Raw genomic sequence first — 12,398 nt, forward strand, 5'->3', positions numbered from 1 at the left:
TGGCCATGGCTATGATAGCATCCTTAACAAAGGAATAAGAGATGGTCCAGATGCAATTTTATTCATTAATTCTTTTTTTAGTGTTTAATTAAGTTTAATTAATATGGACATGTAAGTAAAAATATATACCTATTAATACAGTTATTCTATAAATAAATAGGTTAGGAATGATATTTTCAAGTGCTTATTTATTCTGAAAGGTGTGGGGGGGGGGGGGGGCCCTCCACTCCCTCTAGTGATAGGGTTTTCAAAAATCTGATATGGCCCATGCTAACTTCCAGTTTAAACCCAAATAGGGAAACAGATTATTTTGAGCATAAAAAGAGATAGATACAGATAAAGGCACTGTGTTACAGCTGTGATACATGAGCGACACAAGTAGGCTTATGACATGCAGCATGAAATAGTTTTGATGTTTCAGCAACAAAAAGCCCTTTCTTTTCAGCCCTTCCCAGAAGGGTAAAGGTTATTATAAGGGCGAAGGGGAACTAAATCTGGAATGTGATGTTCAAAAAGCACATATGGGTGTGACGGTCAGGTGTCAACCTTTGGCCATATAGTGTATATAACATGTTTGTGTACAGTAATTCCATGTAACCACATAGCCGAATGACCACATAACTCATAAATTCAGCATTTTGACAGGAAAATATTGTACACAAGCCTCTTCATTAAATCTGCTTTGTTTGGAAAACTGTTCATTTTACAGCATCAAGAGAGAGGACAAGTATGTGGCGTTGTGGCACTGTGTATAGAATGACATCATCAGGTATCTATATATACACACACACACACACACACACACACACACACACACACACACACACACACACACACACACTACTCGGGGAGGCACTAGGTTTCCTTGAATCAGCATACTCAAAAGTCCTATGAGAAATAAAACTATTGATACCTCATTGGAAAAGTGTCATTCTTTTAGAACAATTTCATGTAGTAAATTAGCTGCAAGTTTCTACAGTTGCAACTGAAGCAAAGTAAAAATGTGCTGCTACTGTGTGCAATATGATATAGCTGAAAAAACCACCAAAAGTATTTAGAAGGAATGGAACAAGATGTCCTGTCCTTGCTGGAGTTGTTTATTAAGTTATGGCCGATCTATATCTCTTGCAATCTATCAGCCTATAGTTTCTCCTCTGCTCCTACCAGCAAGAACAGTTTGCACAGCCCTGGAATGGTTCTCATATTTCCACATTATAGCATGCTGAACGCAGTCGACCTCCCACTGTTGGGGCTAACCGCTTTTCTCAAACAAAGGCTGAATTATTCCAAATGTACTCGGCTCTGACTCCATTAGCGGCAAGCTGAATGTGATGTAAGGCCACCCACGGTCCTCAGGCCGCCTCATTTCCACCAAAAACAGCAGGAGAAAAACTGGCCTGTCTGAAGGTAGCACATCTCTCTCACTCATATCGATGGGTGAATTTACACCACAAATGACTCCGCTAGACATCAGGAACCAACAAGGTGGTCTCTTTCTCTCTTTCTTCCTTTTCTCTGGCTCCATATTTGTCTTCTGACTTTGCCTTTCTGCATGTCTCTACATGTCTTCACACTTATGTAGTTTTATTTCTCACATTCATCAAGGGTTTTGTCTCCATTTCCTCTCTCTCTCTCTCTCCCTCTCTCTCTCTCTCTTCCTCTGATGAACTCCATCTTGTCCAGACATGGATGACCTTCCATTTTCTTGACTCCTTCAGAGCTGTAAATAGGCTCCTAGCACAGGCACATTAGCAGTAATGATACATTGGTGAGTTAATTACAATATGGAGAGGACGAACTCATATAAACAGGGGTATGATAACATATGTTATTAGGGCTGGCATTGAGGCTTGTTACACACAAAACCCATGTATTTCTCTCTCTCTCTCTTTCTCTCTCTGTGTTTCTGTGTGTGCTGAGAGGATGAAGTAGGAATAGATATTATAAATGACTCAGCAAAAGAAGGGGGTGCAAAAACTGACTCAAAATATTTTCTTGACTTTGTGCGTTTTTTATATAATATTTTCATAGAGTGTCTCCAGATCTGTGATGCTAATCAGTTACAAAATATACCAGTATTCAATACAAACAGTATTTTTGGGTGGCAGTTGCCCTCCCAAGAAAATTTCTCAATTCCATTCAGAAAAATAGGAAAATTATCAACTTCAGGGTGACTTCACATCAAGCCCATCACTCCAGCAATGATCACATCAGGTTTTATTCCTTACTTATTAGGTAGCTATGTTAGTTAAGCGGTCAAGAAAGTGTGCCAGGTGCTCACAGTAATGATATGCTATATGAAGAAGCTGAATCTCTGCTACAAGACATGTTTTAGAATATCCTGATAATATTATAAACTTGTGATACAAGGCTAGGCAATTATTTTTATATGAAATGGACATAAGCTGGAGCCAACACTGCTCTGCATTCCAATAATAGAGGAGTGAGTTTTTGTAAGTGACCTCACTTGTGCGTTTTTGATTTAACTTTTCTCTTGCTTAAACATCCATTTGCACTGCATTATTAAATGATTGAAATGGGGAGATCAGCTGCTCGGAATGCCTTAAAAATTCAATTATACTTGTGTCTCACGGTTGGTGACAAAGCTATGGCGTTGCTCATTGAGGAAATTCAGCCGCGCCACATTGATCCCACACACTCAGGGTTTATTGGATTTTCGCACTGAAAGGTCACTTTATAAATGAATGTCATGGTGAATACCTGACAACACGATGGTCCATCGACCTCTGACATAAGTCACCAACACCCACACACCAGTTCTCTCTCTGTGACACAGCAGTGCAGGTGTGATATTGGGCTTTTAGTAATCTTGAATGCACTCGTGAGAAACAAAAGGGATTTGGCACATGATCTCATATAGTGTAGTTATACATATCTACACTTGAGTATAAAAATCTAAAAGTTTATTACTAGATATTAGATTTTCCTTTGTTGAAAAGGTAACATGGCTAAAACGGTGTTAATATTCTTGTGTCTAAATAATAGTATAGTAATAATAATAATAATAATAATAATAGATAGTATATTCCTCAATGTATATTTGTTATCATCCAGTTCCTTATGTAATAAAGGATCACTGACGGTTACTTGAATTGAATATGATTTTGGTAACTTTTTGGATTTTAGTTTATTATTGATTTTACTTATTTATTGGTTTGTTCATTAATTAGCTATTTTTTAATTCTTATAATCTTACATGTTTCATTCAAACAGATGATAAATGCAATGGAGTTGTGGCTGCATTTTTGTTCTCTTTGCTTTTTTTCCCCCTATTTGTTTTACCCATTTAACTGTTAAAAAAAAGTAAAAATCACCTAATCACTTAATGTTGATATTTATCTTAGTATTAGTAACTGGTACTTATCACTCTCCCAAACACATCTTAAACAAATGTAATCATATCCAGGCAGTGTAAAGACACACTGCTTTAATATTTTCAGAAATGTATTATTCTCCCCTAAACATTCTGCACGTTCCTTTTTCTGTAAATGTTTTCCAAATGTTCTATGCAGTGTGTGAGCTCACCGGATTCCCCTTGCCATTATGATTTCTGGAATATGGGTAAAATGCTCCCAGCTGCATCCAGCGAAGGCACATCTCATACTCAGCTTGGTTAAAGAACCCACAAATATCAGCGCCAGTCTGTACCAAAGAGAGAAGCTCATTGAATGAACATTTCCTATAAAATGAGCAATAACTATAACAAATGAATGAGTGACCTGTAAATATACACTGCCTGGCCAAAAAAGGTTGCTGTTTGGATTTAAATAAGCAAATACTTAATGATTGTATGATTATTGCAGTGATTAATATGTTTTAGCTGGCAACAATTATTTTAACCCTAACTGATGCAATGTGTAGCTTCTCATTTCTTAAACAACCATGTCTGAAGATGTATCCCATGGTTGTGGAAAAGATGTTACTGTGTTTCAGAAGGGGCAAATTACTGCAAACATCAAACAAAGAAAATAACTAACTAATTAATAAATCATGGAAGGAGAGTGTTGAACTGTCAACTTTGAGGAAGAAATGTGTTTGGAAAAATTAATGTTCACAATCTTGAATTATAGTGATTGGAGATCTTTAAAACGCTTGGTGAAGTCGTATCATAAAAATCAACAGTAGAACTCATGGCTATGTTTAATAATGAAAGTAAGAGCATTTCCACATGCATAATGCAATGAGAACTAAGCTTTGTGGCCTAAACAGTGTGAGGCTAATCAGAAAAAACAACTTCAACTTGCTAGGGAGCATAAAGATTGGACTGTGTAACAATGGAAAAAGGTCATGTGGTCTGATAAGTCCAGATTTACCCACATGAAGCGATGCACCCATCATACATAGTGCCTACTGTACAAGACTCTGGAGGCAGTGTTATGATCTGGGGTTGCTTCAATCAGTCAGGTCTAGGCTCAGCAATATTATGCAGCAATAAATTGAAGCCAGCTGAGTACCTGAATGCACTAAATGACCAGGTTATCCATCAATGTATTTTTTTTCTCTTCCCTGACAGCAAGACATTTTCCAGGATGACAATTCCAAGATTCATCAGGCTCAGATTGTGAAAGATTGGTTCAGGGAGCATGAGGAATAATTTTAACACGTGAATTGGCCAACATAGAGTCCTGACCTTAACCCCATTGAACATCTTTGGGATGTGCTGGAGAAGACTTTAAGGAGTGGTTCGACTCTCCCATCCTCAATACAAGATCTCGGCCAAAAATTAATGCAACTCTGGATGAAAATATATGTTGTCATGTTGCACAAGCTTGTAGAAATAATGACACAAAAAATGCATGCTGTAATCAAATCACAAAATTTTAGAGTGTGTGACTTTTTTTGACCAGGCAGTGTATGTTATTGGCATGTTTATATTTTATAATAGTGGCTATTTAATTAACTAATTTTAGCTGAACACCTTGAACATCAGCTCTTAAATCAGTCAGACAATGAAAGTCACTTACATAAGGGATTCCAAACAAACTGAACTCCATCATCCCTGAGAGAGGAGGGATGAGCACAAAGAGATTGACTCAGTATGTGGAAAAACAACAAGGCATCTCTGTCTAGCAGAGCAAGTGTATGTTTACTGGAACAAAGTGATTCATCTTTCATCTCAACACCCCCCCCCCCCCACACCTATGACACAACACATCCTCAATATCACTCTCTCTCTCTCTCTCTCTCTCTCTCACACACACACACACACACACACACACACACACACACACACACACACACACATTCAGAACATACCTACATACTCACACACCTATTATAGACTTGTAGAGTTGATCCCAGGCAGCTGTGTTATCTCCCAACCAGTGTCCTGCCCATTGCCCACTGCTCGGGTATGTTGAGCGACTCACCACAATTCCTCTCTTCCCTGTTACGTTCAGCAAGGCACTGCAGACACAATCATGCTTAAACAGAGAACCCATGTATCTACAAATTACCAACTAGCGAACAACAAAACATATTTATTAGCTACATAAAATCACATCTAAAATCACAAGTAGGAGGTAGCTATACCTTCTGCCTAAAATTAATACATGATTATCTTCCATAAGAGTTGGATGGAATAAATAGATATTTCCTTAACTGCTTGAAGGGGGAAAAAATGTGGTCTTTTTAATGTGACAATCAATTATCATCAAATATCATGTTATATGTTTGGCAGACATAATATAGATAAATAATGTATATAAATACTGAATACACAGCAAAAGCTTTACTGAATGTTAGCTTTATTTAATGTCAGCTCAATATTTCAGCGATTAGCCATAACTAAACAGAGTGCTCTCAAACTTTGAGAAAATCTCATTGCATTAATTACTTTTGTGTGATCATAGCAGTATTGGCTGTTATTTGTGATGTGATTATATTATAATAAATCAGTACATGAAAACACAAAGATGAGAGCAGCATCCAATGGAGAAAGGGAAAATATTGTGAAGAGGCTGCAACGTGTCCTTTGTGTAGTGTCACTTCCGGTGTACTTGATCTGCAAACCTGAGGTACCTGATTAGTGTTTAGTATAATCTCTCTTATACATGTATTATAAATGTACAGTACTGTCTCCATTTTGCCTTTTTCTTTTTTTATTCCAAATAAAATTCTATGCAGTATAGCTTTAATTACTTGCAATTACAATTTTTAAAAGAATTTATCAGTTGCTAGACTGGTGACTCTGGAGCCAGCAACACTGGGCATGAGTTGGGAATACAGCCTGAATGGTACTTCAGTCAATCGCAGAGCACAGTATGCACACATTCACACACACACACACACACACACACTATTTACACATAGGGGCAATTTATCATAGTCAATCCACCTACCAGCAGACATGGAGTGAGCATGCAAAACCCCTCATAACCAATAACCTAAGCTAAGGTACTTATTACAAAGCACTGCACAATTTTTCTTTAATATTACTCCAAAAACAATATATTCTTATTGATTCATAACCTTCATAAAACTAGCTCACTTACTCATAAGTTGGTTTGGTGTGAGACCAGCCATACAGGTTGTGCACATCATAGTGTTTAACCGGAGTGCCATCGGGAAGAAACTGCTGACTGTTCATACAGAGGGTTTTGTGAGTCAGCCCTCGTTCCTTAGACTCCAGTGCTGAAATAAATCCAGCACCTTTGTTAGGATCAAAATGGCAATCTCAAAAGACCAGAATGGTTTCGTAACACTTTATTTGACTCTTCCAACAGACATTCTACAAAGTTTCAAAAAACAAACAAATCTACCTGTCAGGTGACTCAACATCCAACCTGTCAGCTAATTTTATACCACACTGCGATTGAATTCTTGAATCAGACAATCTACACAAATTATTATCAATAATTATAATAATAATAATAATAATAATCACAACAACAATAAACAATAACAAGAATAATAGATAAAAAAACTTGTTTTTTTTTGCAATGCAATGCACACTATGATTAACATGAAGTTTTCTATTAGGAAATGTTTACTTAATATTTATGGAAGGAGTCTCCAGTGTTAGCACTTTGTATCAGTAAGTTTTCTGCCACAGTAAAATCACTGTGTATTAGAGAGGGTATAACACTTTGGTATGTGTTGTAATAGGAATATACACTATGGCATGTATTATTTTCCATAACAGCATGGCCCATTGAGTATTATTCCTTACTTAAAACATGTCAATAGTTTATGGTTGGTGATGTGTATTAGATATTCTATAAATATGCTTTTACTTTTACTTTATTTAAATGGTCCTGTTTCTAACTCTTGATGTTTAGTGGATCATGTATAGACCATCAACTCATCCCTAATCTTATCAAATGTTTATTTAAAAAAAAAAAACTTTACTTCATGAACATTCTATTGATACATTTTATGTTTTATGTTATCTATCATGTTGAAAGAGAGATAACCATCATTTGGCATTCAGGCCGGTTCATGTCAGACTGTTTATGGTTTGTATAGTCTCGACATTGTACTATACAAGTATAGTATTACCATTTTTTCCCCTGAATGCTTCATAAAATGTATTCAATCACAGAACTTATATAAGTCAAATATTTGAAGCACAGTCAACTCCAGAGTTACCAGGATCCTTTAAATAGTTTAGAATAAACAGTACAAAATTTTCACTCAACCAGTTAAAGAACCATTTCTATAACAGTCACTCTTACATTTTATCATAGGCACCAAAAGTAAGATCTGAAATATGTGCAAACAAATGGTCACCCATAATAAAATAGAAAACTTGTAGTCTGAATCACAAACATAAGAATATAAATAAATGTTCAGTGTGGATGAGGAGAAACTAGTGAACTTAGACCTTTATACCCTAAAAAGAGAAATCTTATCTTACGTGGCATGTATGGTGGATCATCAAAGATTGCTTGGCCTAGACAATTTCCTCCAACAGTGCCATCGACAAAACTAGCTGGCTCGTTCATGTCCTTCACACATAACAAAGTCAAAAATCACTGCAACAATAGTAATATCCTGACTGATATGGAGCAGAGCATATAGTATATACCACAGAAGGAACAATATATTATTTTATACCACAATGTTTTTGAATTCTTGAAAGTGGTCAAAAGGTGTGGATTAATTTATATAACAGCACCGCTCTAAAAGTAGTTTCATCTGTTTCATCTGTAACATGAACAATGGGTTTATATTACTCATTGAAATATCTTATTGTTTCTATAATAAAAGCTCATTCACAGGCCGGCAGACATGCCGCATAATCTAAAACTAATAAACAAACAAAAAAAGCATGTATAATGTATAATTGTTGATATGGTGAAGTTTTTTGTTAGGAGATGCTTATGCAACATTTATGGAAATAGTCTCCAGTGTCAGTGATTTGCAAGAGACACGGTACTTTGTAAAGTTTCTCAGTATAGGAAAGTCTTCAGGATGGCTTGTTTCAACTTATCTAATTATAGAGCCAGTACAATAGTCTACTCTTACTAGGTTTACTCATTAGTTAGCTTTTATGTGCTAGTTACATTTGCTCACTAGATTCAGACTCAAAATACATTATTACAAAAAGTCATGAGCAAGGAATAGACTAGGGAATAGGAAATATATAGGAATATGTCTAGGAAATGGTAAGTGTCAAGTCACATTTTTTTAAGCTTACAGTGCTGTGAAAAAGTATTTGTCCCAGCCTGATTTCTTGTTTTTGTGCCTATTTCATACTAAATTGTTTCAGAAATGACAACAAAAATCTAAGTTAAAACAAAGGAAACCTGAGAAAGCACAAAACACCATTTAAAATGATCATTTTATTTATTGAAGCAAAAAAGTTATCCAATACCAACTGGATCTGTGTGAAAATGTATTCGCCCACATAGTTACCAAGTCCCCAAAACTATGAAACCACATTCATAATGGGCTTAATTCGTAAACACGTTCATAATTGGTAGCTCAGTGTTTAAGACATTGGACTTCTGATCGGAAGGTTGTGAGTTCAAATCCCAGCACTACCAAGCTTGCGCAACCTTGAGCAAGGTCAGGTAGAGGTAGCCCTCAACTGCTCATATGAATAAATGAGATAATTGTAAGTCGCTGTGGATAAGGGCATCTGCCAAATGCTGTAATGTAATGCAATGTAATGGGTTCAGCTGGACTAGACTCAAACAGACCTAATTACTGCCAGCCCTGTTCAATCAAATCCACACTTTATAGAATTTTTTGAGCAGCATGAAGTGGGTTAAAAGGTCTTACCCAGTAACACAATATGCCAACATTGAAAAAAAAATCCAGAAATGATGAGGAAGAAGGTGACTGAAATACATCAGTCTGGGAAGGGTTACAAAGATATTTCAAAGGCTCTGGGACTCCAAAGAACCACACTGAGATCCATTAATTCCAAATGGAAAAACTTGGCACAGTAGTGAACCTTCCCAGAAGTGGCTGACCTCCCAAAATTCCTCCAAAGTGCACAGCAGCTACTCATCCGAGAAGTCCCAAAAGAGCCAAGGATAACATAAAAGGAACAGACCTCTCTTGCATTAATAAAGGTCAATAAAAAAAATAAAAAAAATAAAAACTATTGTGTGTTTTATCAGGTTGCCTTTGTATCATGTTGTATTTCGTTTGAAGCTCTAAAACTATTTAGTATGATATATACACAACAACAGAAGAAATTAGGCAGATACTTTTTCACAGCACTGTATATAAAGCAATATAATTAATGGTACACACATTTGAAACATTTTTAAGTTAATAAAATACATTACTGAGCATTATATTTTTATATGGACTTACAATCCACAGGCCATCAAAAGTCATGCTATTATAGAAGTCACTGATTTCTCTCTGCCACCACTCTGCTGTACGGTTCCGGAAAAAGTCTGGGAATGCTGCATACGACCTGAATTTCTGAGTGAGACAAATAAATCACACACAGACACACAGACAGTTGATTATGTCTGCAATGGGTCAGCTATGATGAGCTCCCATCATGCTTTTGTGCTCTGATTGGATCCATGACACATCCCAAATCATCACTGCTCACTCTATAACCTTCACAATTACAGCACATTGTATCGATGATTCCAGTATGATGAGGCTTTATGAAGAAAATGTACCAGCTAATGTGAGATAAAATATAGAATATCATGATGTTTACTGAGAAGGATAAAAATGGACAAGGGTACCTCTACTTGTGTCTCCCAATCCAGAGAGTCATCAACTGTAACATTTGGATAGTCAGGCCATACCTGGAAAAAAAAAAAAAAGAAAGTTGAAGATAGTTAATTCAAACTTCTATGCCATCAAACCTTCAGGTGATTGTGATTATTTTGTATTTAGATTTTGTATGTGGATGCTCTACTTTTCCCCAGACGATGCCGTCACCCAACTCAGCTGGCCATTTAATGAACACGTCCTTTTCAACACCGCGCTCGAAGGCAGGATAAACAGTCTCATTGCCTGAAATTGCAGGATCCTGAACAAAACATTAAATAAGTAAACTTTGAGAACAGGAACAAACTATTAGGCATTTAATAATACAAAAATATGGGCCATAAACAAGGGTCTAAATGGCTGGGTCCACTACAAATAATTTATTTGATCAAATGATGCCACTCTTAGATAGGGTTGTTTTATGCAAATTCAGGGATGGTGAAGTTCAAATATTGTGTTAAAATTCAATTACTTTTTAATGATATTTCAGAAAACTCAGAATTATTTCAGAAAAAGAAATAAATTATGTATTTCATTGTTGTTAACAGAACTTATCTAGTTACCTCAACAACAAAATTATCTCTATTTTTTGGAGATGTTTTAGCTGTAAAATCATTTCATAATCATTTTGTCTCCTGTTAGGCTTTAATTTATGTAACTAACATGACAATTTATATAAAAAAAATTCTTTGTTAGATTTAATCAAATGTACATTAATACACTGAAGCAATTATGTATACTGCATTATATTCTTAATTATTTTACTAATCTTCTTATTATTAAATTTCCTTTAAAAAGTACTTTAGTAGGGACTTAAATTTGTTAATTTCGACAAATATTTGGTAACAAATCTTCCCTGTTGCTTTTTTATTTTTTTTTGCATTTCATTCCCTTCATTTCACTGGATATTCTTTAGATTTGATTGGCTTGTATTGGGTCCTCATTAATCCTCTGCGCATCTTTCTCCTCTTGCAGTCTTTTTGTTCTGTTCATGCGCATACAGTGGGGGAAATAAGTATTGGCACGTCAACATTTTTTTCAGTGAATATATTTCCAGTGAGGCTATTCACATGAAATTTTCACCAGACAGAGGGATGACAGAGGAAAAAAAGTATTGAACACACTAACTGAAATTTATTTAATACTTAGTGGAGAAGCCTTTGTTTGTTTGAAACATCCCATACAGCAGATGTGCTCCATCAGGGATGTTTATACTGAATGTCGATATTGAAACAAATTTGTCACTCCTCAAAAATATGCAAAAAAGGCAAAACAGTTTAGAAGTGACCTAAAAGTTTAGGTTTTGATCATTCAAAGTATTTAATAGAAAATTATGAGCTATTTATGCTGATGAAGTTTCTGACTTTGAAACTATATTATTTCATGTTTATGTTGAAGGACATTTATTTTCCATGTGGTCAAGATGGAGGGAAAGGATCAACAAATGTTTTTGGCAGTATCATAAAAATTTGGGGCAGCACATTGTCAGTTTATAAAAGACTGTGTAAGTGTCATGTATGCCCCCCCCCTTGCACCAAGCACTGTGAGCAGAGGTGCTCATCATGCATAAGTACCCTGCAGTGCTTTGGCATGCACTTCCATGTTATGTGTTTATTTACTTTGCCACTTTTTTGTTTTGATTCATGTCTTGTCTCCACCCATGTCTTGTCTCCACCCATGTCCTGTCATTTGTTGTCCCCCCTCGTGTTTCCTCATTACTCTCACCTGTTTTCAGTTTGCTCTCTGATTAGTGTGTGTATTTAAACACTTGTGTGTCTTTGTTCTGGGTGAAGTATTCAGTTTGCACCCACCTGACTTTGCCAAGCATTTTTTGTGCTGTCTCAATAATCTAATCTAGTCATTGACCCTGTTCCAGCTTTTGTTTAAGTTTTTGTATATCCCTGTTTCCATTTTTCGCTGCTCGCCTGACCTCTTCCCGTTTTTGTTTCCTATCCTGATACACGTTTTGGATGCGTCTGCCTGCCTTTCTAAGAAAATGCTTAAACTTCAATTGCATCCTTCTCAACTCTCCATTCATGACACAGTACTTCACCTATATCATGGATGCAGCAGAGAAGGGGCGTTATGTCAGGATTACCATGCTGGAGATCGACTCGGTGCACTTCCCCCACAGGTATAATATAGACCCCCCCCAGCTTATTTCGATGGCACTGATGCCAGAGGCT

General features: G+C 36.2%; 1 protein-coding gene across 1 annotated transcript in view; it reads right to left on the reverse strand.

Annotated features, from left to right (window-relative positions):
- The window catches only part of si (sucrase-isomaltase (alpha-glucosidase)), a 147,521-nt gene that overhangs the window by 12,862 nt on the left and 122,261 nt on the right, over positions 1-12,398 (reverse strand). The window contains exons 33-40 of the mRNA XM_053623442.1: positions 10,361-10,474; positions 10,185-10,247; positions 9,793-9,906; positions 7,880-7,970; positions 6,516-6,654; positions 5,294-5,427; positions 4,986-5,020; positions 3,547-3,663 (exon numbers count right to left, since the gene is read on the reverse strand). Of these exons, the coding sequence (XP_053479417.1) occupies positions 3,547-3,663; positions 4,986-5,020; positions 5,294-5,427; positions 6,516-6,654; positions 7,880-7,970; positions 9,793-9,906; positions 10,185-10,247; positions 10,361-10,474 (807 nt within the window). The remainder of the gene's footprint in view (positions 1-3,546; positions 3,664-4,985; positions 5,021-5,293; positions 5,428-6,515; positions 6,655-7,879; positions 7,971-9,792; positions 9,907-10,184; positions 10,248-10,360; positions 10,475-12,398) is intronic.

Source organism: Ictalurus furcatus, chromosome 4 (genome assembly GCF_023375685.1).
Source record: "Ictalurus furcatus strain D&B chromosome 4, Billie_1.0, whole genome shotgun sequence".
NCBI lineage: Eukaryota > Metazoa > Chordata > Actinopteri > Siluriformes > Ictaluridae > Ictalurus > Ictalurus furcatus.